The sequence below is a fragment of the Equus quagga genome, chromosome 3 (assembly GCF_021613505.1).
Source record: "Equus quagga isolate Etosha38 chromosome 3, UCLA_HA_Equagga_1.0, whole genome shotgun sequence".
Taxonomy (NCBI): domain Eukaryota; kingdom Metazoa; phylum Chordata; class Mammalia; order Perissodactyla; family Equidae; genus Equus; species Equus quagga.
In genome coordinates, this window is record NC_060269.1 from 81,441,122 (window position 1) to 81,460,924 (window position 19,803).

At 35.0% G+C, this 19,803-nt stretch overlaps 1 protein-coding gene across 1 annotated transcript in view; it reads right to left on the minus strand.

Moving 5' to 3' along the window:
- Nucleotides 1-19,803, minus strand: part of GRID2 (glutamate ionotropic receptor delta type subunit 2) — a 1,366,457-nt gene that overhangs the window by 543,147 nt on the left and 803,507 nt on the right. Inside the window, exon 5 of the mRNA XM_046657173.1 lies at nucleotides 2,514-2,567. Coding sequence (XP_046513129.1) covers nucleotides 2,514-2,567 — 54 coding nt within the window. The remainder of the gene's footprint in view (nucleotides 1-2,513; nucleotides 2,568-19,803) is intronic.

Here is a 19,803-nt window from a genome sequence, read left to right on the forward strand (position 1 = left end):
AAAGTATTGAGGTCTTCTACACTGTCTTCCATACTTCTAACATGTATTGTTATTTACTGGTTAGATTGCTTTGTGTGGATGTTTTATTTTGCAGAATAGTGGCCCAAATTATGGAACATCCATTTAAAGACTGTATTTGCCCTCCTAACATTTTAAGAAATGAACTTTAATAAGTTCCCCAAAATGAGTCATAATGTTTATGAAAGATACAGCAAAATATAAAACCGCTATTCTTTCTGAGATATTCATCACCACTGAAATACATGCTCGTCTACTCAGTCAGCCTTCCTCTGTGTAATATGAAGGAGTGTTCTCTTCCACACACAAGTCGACACGTAAGCAGTAGACAGATGACCACTGGTGTTCTGGGGAGCTCTACCTGGGTTCATACTTTTAAGATTCAGGTACAGTTTTAGAAGTTAAATTGGATATGTAAAAAAATTAATTCAGGGGTCACTTCTGCAATCTTACCAAAGAATAGAAGGGAATGGGCATTTCCATTTAATGATTATAAGTATCAATTGGTTCGATTGATCCATGTCGCTAAGGGGGAAAGAAATCGGTACTTTTTCCTAACCAGCTCTATGACGTGAACATGCAAAATGACTCCAGCTTATTTTACATCAGGGAATCTATGTAGTCTGTTCCCCATTATTAAGTGGGTGAGACAAAAATAAGAAATTAGGAGGACTCTCTATTTCAAAAAATAGTAATCTAGAAAATTATTAAACTAAAGACCAAAACTAATAGGATAAAATGCTCCCATAAGATTAAAATTGAGGGAGCAGAAATTTTGAAACTATAATCTATAAGGACAATTAACAAATAAAGGAAAACAAAGCAAAAAAACCCAAACCTTTGCACTGGAAAAGACTAAGTTTTAAATCCCATTATCACCATTTAATAGGTGTGTAATATTTGGCAAACTGTTTAATTTATTTGGATCTTAGATTCCTTGCAGAAAAAATAGAAATGAAAATATCTAATTTGAAAAGTTATTATGATGGTTTGCAAAGCTTCCCTTTTCCCTTCCCTCTATCCTGCTGTTTAGTCTTTCTAGATGGAAAATTGAGAGATATTAGAAAGTTAGAAGGTATAAAGACTTTATTGCAAAGCAGATCTCACACATCCATGTTCCCTGTGGGGATCTCAGGAGAATACATCTTAATTTGACATGAGAAATTACGGTGACAAATCATGTGGACCTAAAGTTTGGCAGATCAAAAACAGGCTTGTAAGATGTTTCCAGTATCTTTACACCAAAGTAAAGAACCATCAATGGGGCTAAAATTCCATCAATGAAGTGTGGTTAGGAGAAACGACTTGAAACTGGGAATCATTTTTATTTTGCTGTGTGAAGAGAGGCAAATCATTTCCCCTCAATGTACCTCATTCCCTCAATACTTCATAGAATAATGTTTAGTATTCAACAAAATAATGTGTGAGCAAGTGATCTGTGAACTTTAATGTGCTACGATCATTTCTGCAGTACCATTTATTGTCACTTGTCAGGCACTGTGTTAATAAGAGCATTAGATAATATCTCACTTAATTTTTATTATGAACCCGCAAAGTAAACGTTATTACACTTACTATACAAATAAAAGGACTGAGGCACAGGATGATTATACTATATACCATAGTAACACAGCTAACCAATTTTATAGCCAGGATTGAGCCTATCTTGTTGACTGCAAAACCAGAATTCTTACTCAAAATTCTATTTGTCCCTGAGACAAAATGTATTATTCTATAATTCAATATTTAGTGTCTGTTGACAAATAACTCATTATTTTTATTCATAAGTAATAGATACGATTGAATGCCAGGTCTTGTTGAGGACAAACCCACGTGATCTCATTATTTGTCCATGACTGATGTGCTCATTGTCCTTTTCAACTCTGACAGGCAGGTGCTAATGGAACAACTTAGTTCTCAGGGCTCTCATGTTTCAACATAATTTTAAAATTTTAAAATTTTTAATTTTTACTTATTGTCTTTACAAAGATCAAAAACTTTCACAAGGAATTTGACAAGTTGATGGATTTTAAAACAGTTGTATTTCTTTATGAAAAGAAAAAATCCATTCTTATTTATTCATATTCATATGCTGAACTATTTAATCCTTGTGTAAAGGGGGAGTGATATAAAAGTTCTAGAAATAACATTAAAATACAAATGGAACACAAGCACTCCACTGGGAGGAATTCACTTTGCTTACAAAGAAGAACTGTACTTTTCATAAAGATGATCTCCCAAAGCAGGCAGCGTGTGCCAACAGAAAATGCTAGAGGATGCTCAGTGGGGAGGTGTACTGCACTTATTTTATTCATACAAAGCCCTTTATAATTTTTAAAAACTCCTTATTCCATTTTTATTTAACATCATTCACTCAGTAAACTGGAAGCTTACTTTGTGTTGTTTCCTTTTAGAAATTCAAGGCCATAGGAATGCTGTGACTATACATGTGAAAACAGGACCCAGAACTGACAAAAAGGTCTAGTTGGCTTTACCTCATTTATAATGATCCAGTGACAGTCAAAGGCAACCAAATTAGTCTCCACAACCTAGAATAGAAAACAAACCAGTCATCAGTAAGCATTAGTCACGAAAAACAGACCAAATTTCAAATGGCGAAAAATGAATTAGATGTTAGAAAGGTCTTCGTTATTCAATTGAAGATGGAAAACTGTAAGTAAAACACTGTAGAAGCATTTTTCTTTGATGTATAGATACATTGTAGATTTGCTAACCAAGTTTGAAATTATAATTCATCAAAAGCCTAGGAAAACATAGGTTTCAACTGAAAAAAATAATATAAATAATACTGTATGCCGATTTAACTGAGAGTGGAGTTCAAATCACATTTCCTATTCCAAATAAACTTTTCGGCTTTTTATTATCTACCTAATAAATATCTAAGTACATATCTCTCCACAATCTGGCTCTAACTTAACCTTCTTACCTTCTGATACTTCCCCGTGTGTATGCTTGCTATTGCCTTGACAGAGTGAATTGCTCTATGTTCTGAAAAGTTTTGTGCATGTGTATTCTAAGGAGATCCAATTTTAAAATCATCTGAATGTAAAGAGTAAAAGCAACAAATATTATATTAGCATTAAGGTATGGGTGGGTAATTTCAGTAGCTTTTAGATTGCTAATAACATGAACAGAAATAAAACATGTACAAGGAAAAGCAAATAAGATATCGGTAGTAATCTTGGATGACTAAATTTTGGATTAATTGATTCTAAATGACCCTTCATTTAGGCGAAAAAAGTTAGCTTTTGTATGAAAGTCTCCAGTCTATACAATTTTTCATACACATTCTAAGACATGTTCTTATGATGCATGGCACGGGGCATAAAGGCATATAATAGGTGAGACTGTTTTATAGAAGATTATTCTGTTATTTTTCACCAATAATACCCAAGGATTGAGTTTTAAATGAAGATGCTTTCTATCAACTAGCAAGGAGTTGTCATAAAGTATACATTGTATTTTGGTGGTCATTCTTTGTTCCATTGAGAAATGCCTACTGAAAGATGAATCACGATAAATACAACTGGAAAGATATTTCTAATGTGAGTCAATATTTTCTCAAAGTGTATAATTATTTGCAGAATTTTTGTTTTTTTTAAATTTTGGTAAAAATTTTATATAATTTCAGAATACATTGGACTGGTCCCTATGAGGTATATAGATAATATGTTATCATAGAAGTAAAGACATATTATCTATTTTTAAGTTACATCATTATCATTTTTTAAAATACATGCATACTCAATTTACATGTGAAACAATGTAGGAAATATGATCCATGGCAGTTTTTGGTTTTAGCTGAAAAAGAAAATCACTTTATACCAGTAATGGCAGCCCTCATTTCCAATTTTATGATTATTTTTCTGTAATCATCTTAGAGACAAATCATCAGTAATTTCTTAGCAATAAAAAGTGTTAGAAGGTAAGTGGGAACTCCATATGAATTTAAAAACACAAAACAGAGACTCAAGTATAAGGAAAGTAGTTCTCTGGATAAAATGGAGAGAAATGGTTATATATGGAAAAAAACACATGACTAGAATATGGAAACAGGGAGAATTCAGGGAAAAGAGAAGTGAAAGCCAAGATATAGATTGAAAGCACTGCTGAAGCAATAATGGTAGTAGACAAAGAGATGGCTCCGTTGAACTTAAATTGCCCTTGTTTAGATAATCTGTACCATGTGGCCGGAGTAAGAAAAATTCAGGTTGTAAAAACTCTGCATTAACCTGTAGAATTCATTAAGTGAAAAGCTGACATGCAACAGCATTTATGAAATAAGTGGAAAGTAAGAGTAACTTATTGATAACTTGTCTAGACCATAAAACTTACACATCTTTCACACTCTCTGTCTTGAAATAAACTTTCAGGCGAAAGTATAAAACAGTATAGAGACGTAGAGTCAATCTCGTGTTTATGTAAAAGAGAAAGGCAAATCTGTCATCCAAGGACATGATTCTACTCACTCGACCACCCTCCTTTGCTAGGGTCAACAGGGAGTAATCTTCTCTCACTGGTGTCTTTGGTTTTGAGTCATCAGTACTCAAATATGAGTACTCATTTGAGTCATGAGTACTCAAATACAAGACACAGCAGTATAAATTCGAAACAAGGAAAAAATTATTAGCACATGACTGCAGTAAAGAAATAAATCATTTACCACAAAAGCTCAAGTTCATAGATCAGACCTCATTCCCCTATTTCCTGCTTTAGTACTGTGCTAACCCTGAAAGAAACATGTTATGTTGAGGTGTTATTACATTTTGGGTCTACCTGTTAGAGTAATTTAGCCTATCTTATCTAATGCAATGCATTTTCATTAACCTCAGCTATGCAACCTTTTCTAACCTTAATAAATTTTAACAAACATACTCATTAGAGTAATTTTAAATTCTCTGACTTTATAAAGGCATGATTTCAAAATCATGAAATATTTGATGACCTTTTCATGAATATTGAATATTCAGGACTTTTTTTAATGACTATTTTTCTTTGGGGAAGAAAAACAAATTATACTAGAAAAGTACTTAAGAATGAAAAGTTAGATATGTCCCTTTCCTTTCATTATATACCAAAATAGATAGGTATACACAACTAAAATCTGTGTATTACTGTGCAACCATGTTATAAGGAAGCTTTGAAACTTTTTTACTGCTGTGTTGTACACAGACAGTTAATGCTTCCATTCCCTATCTGAGGAACTGTCCACTGAAAGAGGAGTATCAGTTCCTTAGGTCTAGGCTAACAACTTCATGCATAACCAAAGCGCTGGCGTGAGTTCTCTTTTTTAAATAATTGAATGTTACTAAAAGTGAGCAATGTGAAAAAGTCACTAATTAAAAAGGTAACTGACATCAGGTAATGGAAGGAGCATTTAGCAAGGGGTATAAAAAGATGACAGAGAGTCCAATAGGGTAGACCCTGGAAACCCAGTAGGCTTTGAGTTCCTTCACTTAAATGACTAGTATAGATACACTAGTACATTATACACATATATATAATAGTAGTACATTTTATATTATATATATATATAATTGAGACAAAATTGCTGTAGAGTTTAAAAAAGATAAAAAGCAACAATAATGCTGTTTTTCCTCATCACATATCAAATTGAGCTAATATATAACGAAAATTTTTAGGAGAGACATATTTACATAAAAAAATAACTTCTCAGCTACTTGTGTAGACAACAAAAGCCAACTAACATGGTAAATCTCAAATCAATTCATCCGGTAATTTATATGTCTTTTAGTAATATTAATCCCTTTCCACTCAATACACTTCAGCTGAAGTAATGCTGGATTGAACTGGTGGCATTACTAACTTGAAGGACTGAATTACTTCTGGATAAAGGACTAAGAAGCTATTGTAAAACATTAGAATTTTTTTAAACCTTATATTTCTTTCCACAGTTATGTTAGAACTCAAACAGGGAAAATCGTTTCCTTCCCCGTCTTCCTTACCTATTTACCTAATAGCACATATCCTATTTCAGCAGTAAACATATTTGAAGCCAATGAAAGGGATTAAGCAACTTGAAATTTTCTTTTTGTTGACAGTGGGAATCTATTTTATATCTAAGTACATCATTGTTAGAGTTGTTTGGTCTCATTCTGAAGATTTTTATAAATGTCTAGCGAGTTGGTAAACACTAATTCTACTTTTTAATGCAAAATTTCAAAAATTTTTAGATTGCTACGAAATATTTGAAGGTCCAAAAAAAATATATATTTTGTTGCCATAATGATAACAAACACTGCCCAAAAGATCACATTATGCTTGGGCTATCAAAAGAAAGTAGCAAGTCAGTAAGAAAAAACCATCCTTGGGGACTCTAGTGTGTGGTTATCAAAATAACAGAAAGAAAGAAAGTGTGGATTTTCCTTGGTAATCTGTTTCTCTCTCCCTCTTCTCCCATGCTTCTCTCTTACCGTTATATGTGTGTACATTAATAATGTCAACAAAGCATGGTGCTTGATCATATAGAGTTGCTACCGCCTCTATATATAGCAATGTAGTTATAACAAATGAGACTACCTCGCCTCCCAAGAAGCTGAGCTTACTTGAAGGGAATTGAGCAAAAAAGGGGTGGGGGGCGGAATCAAGTCCTGTCAGGAAGACAAGCGATCAAGCGATGAGTAAGGACAGACCATCTGTCACTGGCAGGAACTTTAGAACTTCTGAATCCTTAGAAAAGCTTGACAATTCATCACCATGTCTTCCATCATTCGTTCTCAAATCTTTAGATGGGCTAAATATAAAACGATCTGAAGCAAAGAAACTGCCAGAGTGTGTATCTCACTGGTAATAAATGTGGAACAGTTCCTACAAGCACAGAGGACAATTTAATTGACTAAACAATAATAGCAACATGCTGTTTTTCACTCAACTTTGTGGCTTAACTAAATTACGCTTGTTCCCTTTGCAGGACCTACTAAATATTACACACTCATGCAGAGGGTTCCAGTGCTCTGTGCACCTGCAGCGGCAAAGGTGTCAGGTTTTTGCTTTTATTCTTGCCCATTCCAAATGCTCAGGTGGACGCCTGCGAGTGGCCTGTCTGGGAAGGACACCCGCAGTTATTCTGGAGCAAGTGGCCAGAGAAATATTAAAGAGCTACTCCCTTCCTAGCTCCTCATCTATAGCAATACTACAGCTTATATCAGCATTTCTAGAACTGTATTCTGTGGGACACTACTTCCGCTGAAATTCGTAAGTATTCTGTGGCCAAGTAGATTTAGAAATGCTAGGTTAAGCAAAGTTAAATAAATATCATTACCGCATTACTCCTCAAAGCTTTTAACAGGTTAATATCAATACTGAAATGTAATTAACACAAAAGCCATATTAATATGTGACATTATTCTATATATTAATAATTTGGGAGATATGGCTTCAGACTTATGAGCATGAGCTCTAAAGTCAGATTGTCAATGCCTCCATTTTCTTACAGTGACTTTGAACAAATTACAAATCCTGTAAGGCTCAGTTTCCTCATTTGTCACTAGGGTTAATGATAGCGCCCATAAAATGAAATGGTAGGGAAGATTAAATGTGATAATGGCACATAGTAAACTCTTCATAAATATCAACTTCTCATATTTTAATTAATGTGTTTTATGGAACTCCGGGAGAAGATATTTGGAATGTAGCATATTCAAATAGAGTTGACCATGGAAACCATTTTTCTCACTACCAATCTCAAGAATTAGTACTTTTTGGAAAATGTAGACTAAAATCTATGTTAATTTAGCCACACATTTCTAAAAGTTCTAAAATTTTATTGAAGCACCACAAGGAATCTTGTAATTTTAAATCATGGTCTTATAATAATTCTACAGGGAGAGCAACTAACAGAGGAAATTTTCCGCAAAACGAAGAAAAACAGAAAACAAAAGTTGAATTACCATATTTTATGTAAAACTCAAATGTATATGTAATAGTTCTGACCAAATAGTAATACTTATTCTTTTTTCTTAATCTTTTTCTCTTTTTCTAATTAAACAAAAATAAGACAAAACCAAACCAAACCACTATACTCTTCTCCAATAAAGTATGTCAAGGGAGCATATCGTGTATAAAGTTTATAGTGCATAGTAGATTTTTAGCGAGAAACTCATGAATTTCCAGTACAAACTCTACATCCACTTGCCTGAGTGTCATATATGGCTAAACTGTATTCCCCCAGAGTTCTGCTAAAAAAACCCAACGCAACTACACACTGTAAGTCTCTGAAACACAGAGCTGGAGCTTGAAAGTGTAAATACGTACACGATCTGCGATTCATTTCTATTGCTGGCTTTTGTTTTTCCTTTTTTTTAGCTTTTTTGGTTTTTATTTTTCTTCTTCTTAGAAGAACTGAAGCCACAGGATAGGCAGACACCGGAGTACTATTTGTGTAGATTCCATTTGTAAATCCCAAGTATATCCAGCAGATGGCATCAGTAATCCCTCGCTCTGAGAGCAGGCAGCATGGGGATATTCTGAAATGACTGTCTTGTCGGCATTTCCCCTTGAGCTCAGCATGGATCCCCAGCTCTCTTCTGTTCCTATCCAAGCAGCCACTATCTGCCATCCCACTCTGTGCCTTTTGCTTTAGAATCTCTGCTCTGATCTTCCAGCTGGAAGACCACAAATACACTTTCATCCAAATCCTCTAGGCTTTACTGCCAAAGTTATTTCATAAACGGATATGCTAGAATTATTGTTACTGCTGTGCGCTTGGGTCTTCCCACACCCCCTGGGAGATGGAAACATGCCACCACTGAGATTTGTCCAACAGGATGCTACCTGCTATGCTTCTTAATGTGGAAAGACGGGCGCTAATGCAAGAAAATAGAGAATCTGCATTCATCATATGCCATAGACACACCTTGCTGTGTCTTATACTATTCAACAGAGATTGAACAGTGATTAAAAGTGATTTCAATACTTTGCCTGGTTAGGATAAAGACAGATATTTGACAATTATTACGAGTGCAGGGGACCACCATGTTCAAAATCTCCAAAGTCAAACACCTCAGAATTTGGGGGCTATGTGGTATTGGGAAAAGAACATAAAATTTGAATAACTGGGCTTGAGCTCAAATGCCAGGTGTCCTTGTGGACAGTCAGATATGCTACTGACTCTGAGTCCCAGCTCCCTGATTATCTGAATAATGCTTTTATCACAGGAGTATAGTAAGGATTAAGTGGATGAATGTATCTAAAGCTCCCATAACATTGCAAGCGTTCAAAAATGCTAATCTCTTCCTTTGTTAACCTTCTTTCTCTTCTACACTCAGGTTACTGCAGAATTTTTGGCAGTACTCATAAATGCATTTATAAGTGCATTTATTCAATTCAGTAAATGTTTATTGAATGCTATTTCAGTATATCAACGATAATAATAAAAGGTAATATTTATTAAGTGCTTACTCTGTGCCAGGCACAAAGTGCTTTTATATATGTAATAAATTACTTAATGCTCACAATATCCATATCAGGTGAGCATTACATTTGTGTCTACCTGACATATGAAGAAACTGAAGTAACTCACCAAAGTCATAAAGCTGGAGGTGGAAGCCAGAATCAGTAACTAGTAAACATCCTTCCTCCATAATGTTTTTATAGCCCTCTATCTCCAAGATTCAGAAACTATTAGGCTTTCTTAAAAATTAAAATAATTACATGGGGCTGGCCCCGTGGCCGAGTGGTTAAGTTCGCGCGCTCCACTGCAGGCGGCCCAGTGTTTCATTGGTTCGAATCCTGGGCGCGGACATGGCACTGCTCATCGGACCACGCTGAGGCAGCGTCCCACATGCCACAGCTAGAAGGACCCACAATGAAGAATATACGGCTATGTACCAGGGGGCTTTGGGGAGAAAAAGGAAAAAATAAAATCTTTAAAAAAAAAATTAAAATAATTACAGTTAAACTGAATATTGCAGAACATTGTATGGTATACACTGGAGTTGTATGTATTTGAACTCCATTATGTAATTTATTTGCATCTACTATAAACCTTTGAGAGAGAGAGAATGAACCATAGAAGAATTTGAGAAATGCAGGTGATTTCATCCACCACTTTACTCCAGGACCATTTGCCTTGAAGTGGGGTAAGAATATCAGCTTTTCTTTGAGTGAATCTTAGTTCCCATACTCTTTTCAGAATTTGAGCATCTTGCTGTACTCATTAACTGATTAAAGTTTAAGTACATACTTATACATGTACAGATTGTGCAGCTGATCTTTAACCAGAGAAACAGTTACCTGTTCCTGCTCTGTCATCAAAACAAAACTTAACTGTCACCACAGGACAAACAGCCAAATCTTCTAGAAGTGAAAAGGGACAATGATTCCTAGGTATTGTGACAATAAGGCAATTAACATCTCGTGTCTGCAGTTAGTGAGTTAATCGGTTTACTACTGTTCTTTGCGTAACTTGGCAGTATTCTGGGTCATCAGTAGTTCATCATTGATGAAGCCACTATGGAAGCTGATTATTACTCATTAAAAGACATTCCCAGTTCAATATTTCTGTTATCTCTGGGCTTTCCCAATATTTCACAGGGACTCTGCTTTTTAGACTATCACGAGTGGTATACAATTTTAATGATTCTAGAATCAAAAGACTTCATGGGGGAAAAAGTATTCAAAAAGCCTTACTAATTTTGATACACAAAGCATCCAAAAGAAAAATTAAGAAATGCAAAATGTGAACTTCCATCGCCATATTCCTAATGTAATTGTGTTGGTCACTGTCAAGGTATTTAAGCTCATTGTAGGTATGATCCTTGAATTTTTTACAATATTAAAACAAGAACTTCAAGCTTTCTGGGGTTTCTAAATTTCTTTCAGGGCTTCTTCCATAAAAAGTATACCTTGTGGCCTACTGTAAAAAATGTTTTCAATGGTGTTGGACTTGACAGCATGGACACTTTCCAGAATTCCAAGCAATTGATTCTCCCGTCTGTGCTATTTCACTATGGTGAAATATAAACCATCTTTTTCTTACCACTGACAAATCACCTTATGGTGTTAGAACTGTGTTTAGTAACAAAATGTCAGTTGAAACTGAGGCACCAACTGCTAACTGCTCAAACAAAATGTCATCTATAGAACGGAATTACAGAGTTTGACAAAGGACCCTCGGCTAGGATCAAATAATGCAAGAATATTCAAAATCATCTGACACATTTTAGAGTTTTCATTGATCTTAAATCTCATGATAAATTCCTTTTTTCAAGCTTTTTTTAAAAAAAAAAATTTGTTGCCATGAATGCTTATCTGTCAGTGTTTACAATTGCACAATTTCTGCAAAGCAACTACAGTTATCCTCAATGCCATTTGTATGTCTTTGAATACACTGTTTCATCTTTCCTAGAAATGGATCACACAACTGTGTGGCTTAGTGTCACTCCAAAATCATGGCTTCCAACCTTTACTGGACACTTCATTCTAACTAGCAATTATTCTACCGTATATATCATCAGTTTTGCTCCTCCCCCATTTTCCATGGCGGTGACATTCAACCTTCCACCAGCTCCACTAGTCCATTTTCCTAACAACTTTACAAGTAACGTTGTTTCCTATTTAAACAAGTAATGAATAAAGATCAACAGATAGAAATGATTTCAAGCTTTCAAATTTCTGCTACTCTAAAAATCAAAGCAAAGCAAAAAAACCCAATCCATTTTTGAATAATAATAGCTAACATTTTGGGGGTGTGAATTACGCATGAGAAACAACGGTAAATATTTTAGTGCCTTTCATCATTTAGGTCTCATAACAACCCTTTGAAGGTTGTTGCTATTATTTCCCCTATTTTACAAATGAATACACACCGTCTTAACTTCCTCCTCCCCTCTCTTAGCAGTGAGATAGGCATTCTTCCTCTGAAAAGGGGACTAATCATTTCAGTAGCACTCGGGTCCCTTTCTTCTTTTCTCTTTTGGAATCTTTATCATCAGTTATCTACACTCCTGTGCCTTCCACATCTCTCTATCTGCTTCCTGTGGGACTCTAGATTTCCTTCCATGTAACACATGGCCTCTCAACCGACTTTTACAGACAATCCTCTCAAATATGGCCTATGATTGCTTTCTTCTGTTTTACACCCCCCATTCACATCTCAGTCATTCTGGCTTCTGTCCACAGCCGCCCCCGCTCCCAAATATCTTCATTTGGCTGGGCTCTAAGTGTCTTTCAGGATTGCCCTTAGGCATGGTTATCGTCATCACCTCTAAGAAGTCTTCCATGATTACTATACCCTCTCCCACCATAAATTCCTCTTATAAATGTGGACATACAGCACCATCACTGAACATATCTAACTATATTTTAGTTATCCTTTTATTTGTCTACATGTTCCACCACTCTAAAAGCTTCTTGAGGCAGGGATGATGTTTTATCTATTTTTATATCCTACAACCCACTCTGGACCTGACTCATAATAGCCATTTAATAAATATTGTGAACTTGATGAAAACTGTCCTGTTAGAGGGTTGCTTTGCCCCATAGCCCCTAGGCCATGTGAAATGCCCTGCAACTACAGGTAAAAACAGTTTCCAGCATATTGACATATCCCACCTCAAGAGCTTGTGTCTCTTACCTTCTCTGCCTGAGGACCGTCCCCAGCTTATTCAGCCACAGAAACATAACCTAGAAGTGGGGGTATGTTAGCAACACTGGAGTCAACTCTCAACCACTGGGGAGATAAATGCTCTCGTGTCCACACCCTCCAGTGGGGTGGTTCTGAGATGTATTCCACACACAGTTTCTCAGAAGGTTCCCTGAAGGTTTGAGCCCCATTTGCCCACAATTATACTCCACTCTTGGAGACACATTCTTGACTGGCTTTTTTCTTTACTCTCCCTCATGTTCATCACTTCTTTACTTGTGCTTTTGGGGACCAGTTCCCTAATAAACCATCTGCACCAAAGTCCTTGTCTCAGGATATTTACAAGTAACTTACACTGAGTTAGCCTTACTACACAGAACACACAATTTATCACACATGAATAGAGACTAGTTCCTCTAGTTAAAAAGAAGAAATTCTTGAGAAGTAGAAAAGTTCTTGAGAAATTAAAATTATGCACAATCTGTCCATAGGACTTGTTTTTCTATAATAGACTGTTGAGACAGTCTCACCATTCTAAAAAGCATTGATGTCACTGTGTGCACTGTATTTCAGGATTCTCTACGTTGGTGATCCTCAATATTAGCACGACTGGATTAGAATCACCTGAAGGGCTTTTTAAACACAGATTGCTGGACCCACCCCAACAGTTTCTGATTTTGAAAGTCTGTTATGGAGTCTGAAAATTTGCATTTCTAGTAAGTTCCCAGTTGATGTCTATGTTGCAGGCATGGTGAGTCATTTTGAGATCCACTGCTTTACAAAAAGTCCTAGTCAGAGACTGAGTGTGATCATTTGGCATTGATTCTATATCCATGCAATTAATTTAACAAAACCGTTCAACCTTTTTGAGCACCTGAAATATACTAGCTACAATGCTAGGGCTGGAGTTGCTTTGTTGAGCAAGGCAGACTTGGTCTTTGCTCTAAGTGAGCTTTCAGCCTACCTCCACTGGATGGTTATTAGGAATATGAAAAGTGCAATAGTGCCTACCAGTGCACACGTAACTTTCCAGCAGAAATATCTAAGGGCATGCACCTTTCCATGGAGGAAAGACAAAAGCCGTGTTTTAGAAAGAGTAATTTTAAGCCTATTGTTTAAAAATAGCTTCTTGTTTGAAGTAAACTTCTTTATACATATTAAAATGTTCCTATTTATACCTTAATCATTGCCACACAAATCATACCTTCACACAAATTACTTTGATCACAGAATTCTTCATTAGGGTGATGGGTTATTATTTACAGGAACTGAATTTGGGGGATTGGTAAACACAAACATTATTTTGACCTTATTACCATGTTTCTTTTTCATCCCCAAGAGATAAGGTCAGATTTGAGTGCAAGCTGCCAATTACATCTTGAAGCAGACCACTGGATTTGCCTGTTCTTTATTTCTTTTTTGTTTGTTTGTTTGTTTGTTTTGTTTTTTTGAGGAAGATTAGCCCTGAGCTAACTGCTGCCAGTCCTCCTCTTGTTGCTGAGGAAGACTGGCCCTGAGCTAACATCCATGCCTATCTTCCTCTACTTCATATGTGGGACGCCTGCCACAGCGTGGCTTGCCAAGTTGTGCCATGTCCACACCTGGTATCTGAACTGGCGAACCCGGGGCCACCAAATTGGAACGTGTGCACTTAACAGCTGTGCCAGCGGGCTGGCCCCTGTTCTTTGTTTCTTATATGCCATTACAAGTTCATCAGTAAGAATCAGTTCTGCTAAGAAGTTAAATAAAGGATGTGTCAAGGCTTGCTGTAACCAACTCCCAGCAGATAAAGAAAAAAAATTTCCAAGATTACTGTATGTATTTGCACTCGTTAGCTAGTTTTTCTTTTGAGAATTAATTTTTATCAGGAATTATAGAATGGGACTAAGGTATATTTCTGTCACTAGAGTTGAGGCCATAAATGCTATGTGGCACAATTGTGGTTCATAATTCAAGGGGTAGCCTGGGGATATGTGCCAGGACTTTCTTGGTCCATTGTAAAGAGTTACATTCTGATTTTGAATCTCCCATATGCTTCACAGTTCACTTAAATACTTAGCACTGTTTCACAGGATGGTTTCATATTTAGCCTAATTTCACAGTTTACTCAGGTCAGAAAACAAAAGTAAGACAGCAAAGAAGGATCTATTAGACAATAATGCCTGGTCTCCCTTAGACCCAAAGAGATGCACTAACAGCTGCAATTTTGAGGGCCACCTGTTTTCTCTCTAGAGAAATTTAAAAACAGTCATAGTGTAGCTGGTTGACAAGCTTCAAAAGCCTTCCCTCCAAGATGGCTTGATCACAGAACTATTAGAAGACTTTCTTTAAGAGTATTCTGATAATATCTATTCTTGTGAGAATTAAGGGCAAGGACATAGTTGAAGTAAACATCATTCTCTGATCTGATCACCACAATCATTAAAATGGAGTGATCTGGGGCTAGCCCTGTGGCATAATAGTTAAGGTGCGGCATGCTCTGCTTTGGCAGCCCAGGGTTCGCAGGTTCAGTTCCCAGGCACAGACATAAACTGCTCATCAGCCACGCTGTGGCAGTGACCCATATATAAAGTGGAGGAAGATTGGCATAGACGTTAGCGCAGGGCTAATCTTCCTCAAGCAAAAACAAGAGGAAGATGGGCAACAGATGTTAGCTCAGGGCTAACCTTCCTCAGCAAAAAAAAGGAAAAGAAAAGAAAAAAGAAACGGAGTGATTTTTTTTTTATTTGATTGTTTTGTTTTGTGTCTTTTCTTTTGCAGACTTATTGGCATAAAAGGGAGTTTAAAAAATATATATATATATGTGCACCCCACTATAGACTAAGTCATTATTGTCTAATGAAGTAAGAGCCTACAGTAGTTTCATTTAGTATGCTTGTTCTTGTATTTGTGCTTAGTTTATGTTTAATGTGCTTGAGTATGCTCCTTCTTGTAGACACATTTCACTCTGACTTACAGTATAGTTTACAACGTGGTTAGCTCAGGATTGTTTTCATATCAACAGAAAACTCCTTTCTTAATACCTGCTCATCCTTGTCAATTAGGTACAAAATCAAGAAAATCAAAGAGACACATTGACTTCCATTTTATACTATATATTCTAAACAATTCACTAAAGTGTTTATCAGATTCAAGTTTCTGATGTAATATTTTAAAAGATAATGTGTTTATTTGACAAGGCCATCTTTTTTCCTAAAGATAGAGTTTTGGCCTATAATAAGATTTTTTATTTTTCAAGTTAAGTGAGTTATGAAATTATTTTCAAATGGATCATTTTCTGTGGTTGTTTCCCTCATTTTGTTAAAAAGTAAAATGCTAATAATGTTATGGATTCAGATCCTGTACAGGTAAATTACTGTTCCTCTCTTCCAAAATCATGGTTATATCCATAAAACTCCAGTCCTAACAAGAAGAACTGAACATTATCCCATCACCATCGAGTCTTCAAATGCAGAATGTAAAGGGCAGAATATTGAAGTTATAGAGATTGGGAAAGCATCAAAAGAATGCTGAATGGTCATGTAGAAATCGATAGAAGACATTCTAAGTGTAATGAGCAATTTCTGGTTGGAATTTTAAAGAATACAGTGGCGAGATAAACCATTTTTGAAATATTATTGGTAAATAAAATATACTTAAAATAAATTTTGAATAAATGGAAAAGTGAGATTGATGCTTTTAGGCAAATAGTTACATACACCTTGACACAAAGAATTGATGTGCCAGGGCAGATTGGGTTTAGACAAAAATAGTGAGGATCTCTATTTGTCACATCTGGATGAGACAAAAAGAAAAATCTAAATGCTTTTATAATTATTTTAAGATAGCATTCTTCAAAAGAATCTTTAATGATGAGAGTTTGAAGTTTTATAGCAATTGCCATATATACGATTTATGATTTGTAAAAACATTCATAATCATATTTAAAGAAAATTTGTTAAAAATTACATATCATTCAAAAATCATCACATGGGTCCAGTTGTTTTCAATAAATTAATGTTTCTAATTATAAAGGCCATAGTGAAAGAATCCCTCTCAACTTTCTAAATTAAGTATGCACACTAAGAGGAAGACAGTTTGCTAATGTAGTGAAGATTCTGGTGTACAGAGTGAGAAGAAGCAGATAAGCAATATTTCTTACCAACTTATCCTTTATCAGGCTGAATTCTTTCTAGGTATGCTTTTTGCCATAGAAGACCATTAAATTATTGTAAAGACTCTCTTCAGTTTCAACATTTTTTCTTAAAAAAAATAAATAAAAACCTCCATTTAAAAATAAAATATGTACTCCTTTATCCGTCTAATTTTCTTATATTTTATTTAGCATATATACAGTTAAAAATACATAGTTAACTATTCAAAATTTTTGATATTTGGAGCTGTGCTATATCATTTTCAGTGCTATAAAGTCTCACTAAGGTTAATTTCCAGATAAATATTCTTCAAATTATTTTGCAATTTTTCTGATTAGTCAATAAAAATCACAATTAATTTGCAAAAAAATTCTGAATCATATTGTATATATATTTGAAAGTTATATTTTAACTTTCTTTTACTTAAACTTGCTTTGTGTAATAAGGTCTCTGCACATTCAAAGAAAAGAATTAGGTCAAAGACTCAAAGTATCCAATGAGAATTGTGATTAAAATAATAGAAAAGAGAAAAAATTAGGTCAAAGGATGATCTGGCTTTACAGCTAGGAAATTGTATCATTCTGCTAAATAATGAATTTTTTCCCTCTGTCTTAATTGTATTTGCAAAAGTGCACACTACTGGAAAAATCTCTCTCTTTGGCTTTGAATATGACTGTAAGAAAGCTAAAAGAAATCATTTCAAATGGAAAAATGTTCTTAAGCACCAAGTAAAGGACATTTTTAGGGTGAAGAGTTAGATATGATTTGAAACCTGGAACATCCCAAATATTTGCTGTTTGAAACTCAAACTATGATTGAAATTGTCAGATGGTTCACCAAAATGTCAAGGGCCAACAAATCTGCTGAATGGAGTTCAGGAGACAGTAAATCGTGAGTAAAAAATAAGTTTTTCCTTAAGACCTGAATGAAGTCCGCTTTACTAAGTCAATGGCTGTTCCAATTTATAAAACTCAATAGTGACTTCTGAGATGTAGTTTAATAAAATATAGGTATCTACATTAAATTCTTAAAATATCAAAGATATAAACAAAAAGTCTATGTAAAGATACTAGAGTTTGTTGTTGTTTTAATAAAAGTGAAACAAAAGTGCTAGATTATTCCCTTTTTAAAGACATTTTATTTGGGGGAACAAATTATGACATAAATACAGAGAATGAAACCACTGAGCTCTCTCAACTATGGAAGTTTATAGTACAATACAAAAGATAGATGCAGAGCCAATTTGCCCAGTGCGAATTTTAGAAGTTGTGAACAATGCTCATCCAAAGAGGGTGACAAAATCAACACCAAGACTGGTGTCAGTCTCAGAATTCAAGGAGAAAAACATATATGAGGAAGGAATAAATTTGGTCTATTGCAGGCTTTCTATTTTATTGATCATTTTCAAAAGCTACTTCTTTTCAGCAGCTAATAATGGGAATATTTACACAAGTTTTGAAGATCATCTATAGCGGTGATATTGAAAAATTTCAAATAAGAAATTTAAAATTTAAACATGATGGTAATGCTATGTATGCCAACTATATTTCACTTTTTGTAACTAAATTGTGAGGAAAAACACATTTAGAGCAGAGGCCATAGGATCTTAATCTAAAATTTTCTTTATGGTATATATATCTTAAAAATATATACAACCAATGGATATATGAGTTGTTTGGTGAGGTACAGAAGAAAAAAGCAAGGTGATTCAGTGAAAGTTCACATATTGAATGAAGAGTCAGAGCCTCTCTAGAACCAGGAAAAAATGTTTACATAGTCATATTAATGATAATACTGAATAAGGATTTAGTTATAAATGTGTTAAAACTATATTGGGAGAGAAGGGTAACTTTGTGTGAGATCATGTATATAAACTAAATTCTCATTGTCCATGTTAGTCCATCAATAGATAATATTGATATCTGAAAAAATCAGGGGAAACCAGTGTGAAAACATTATTAAAAAAAATATTTGGGGGCCAGCCTTATGGCCTAGTAGTTAAGATCGGCACGCTCTACTTCGGTGGCCCAGGTTCACAGGTTCAGATCCCAGGCATGGGACTATATCGCTCGTCAGCCATGCAGTGATGGAGACCCATAGACAAAATAGAGGAAGACTGGCACAGGTATTAGCTCAGGGCTAATCTTCCTCAAGCAAGAAAAAGAGGAAGATTGGCAACAGATGTTAGCTCGGGGCTAATCTTCCTCAGCAACAACAACAACCATAAAAATTGGAAAATACCAGTAGTAGCTAAGACAAAACAGAAATTAAAGGTTGCCTCCATAGAGTAGAAGAGAGACTAGAGAGCAGTGAGGAAGCAACGCTTGTTGTTCCTTGTTAATTTTATAAATACTTTAAAAAATGTTTATCGAGTACATGTGAAATTTTGCGAAAAATAAAATTTATCTTTAAAAATTAGGTGTATATTCTTTGACCACACAATTGTAAAAAGAAACTTTTTTCAAAGAGCCTATATGAAAAATAACCTAAGAAAAACATTTTCTAAATAATTTTTGTTAAAAATCAAATCAAAGTGTAATTAATATCTACGGTTTTAAAACCTGTTATCTTTTCAAAGTACCATGCTTCATGTTTGTATTCCAGATCTTAACTATATCCCTCCTATTATGAAAATAAATCATTATCAGCTCCTCTGTTGCTGACCTTGTCATGTGTCTGTAGATTAAAAAATCGATTTGAGTGTCCACAGTCAATTAAAACGGTGATATCCTACAGAGAATGTTTATTATTTTCTTGCTGCTGTTATTATCTTCTTAGGGAACAATGACATTCCCCAGAGTAGATCAAATATCTTTGGGGAATGACTATTCTATCATAGGAGATCCTTTTGAAATTCAGTGACCAAATGACAAAAATATTTCTTCCACAGCGAGCGCTTTACAAGAGAGCAAAGCAAAGGCACTTTTGAAATTTCTCCTTGAAATCTCCTTCACCCTCCACGTGGGGACTTTGATTCAAAATAAATACAGAGGCATATCAAAATCCACTGAAGTTAATCAGTCAAAT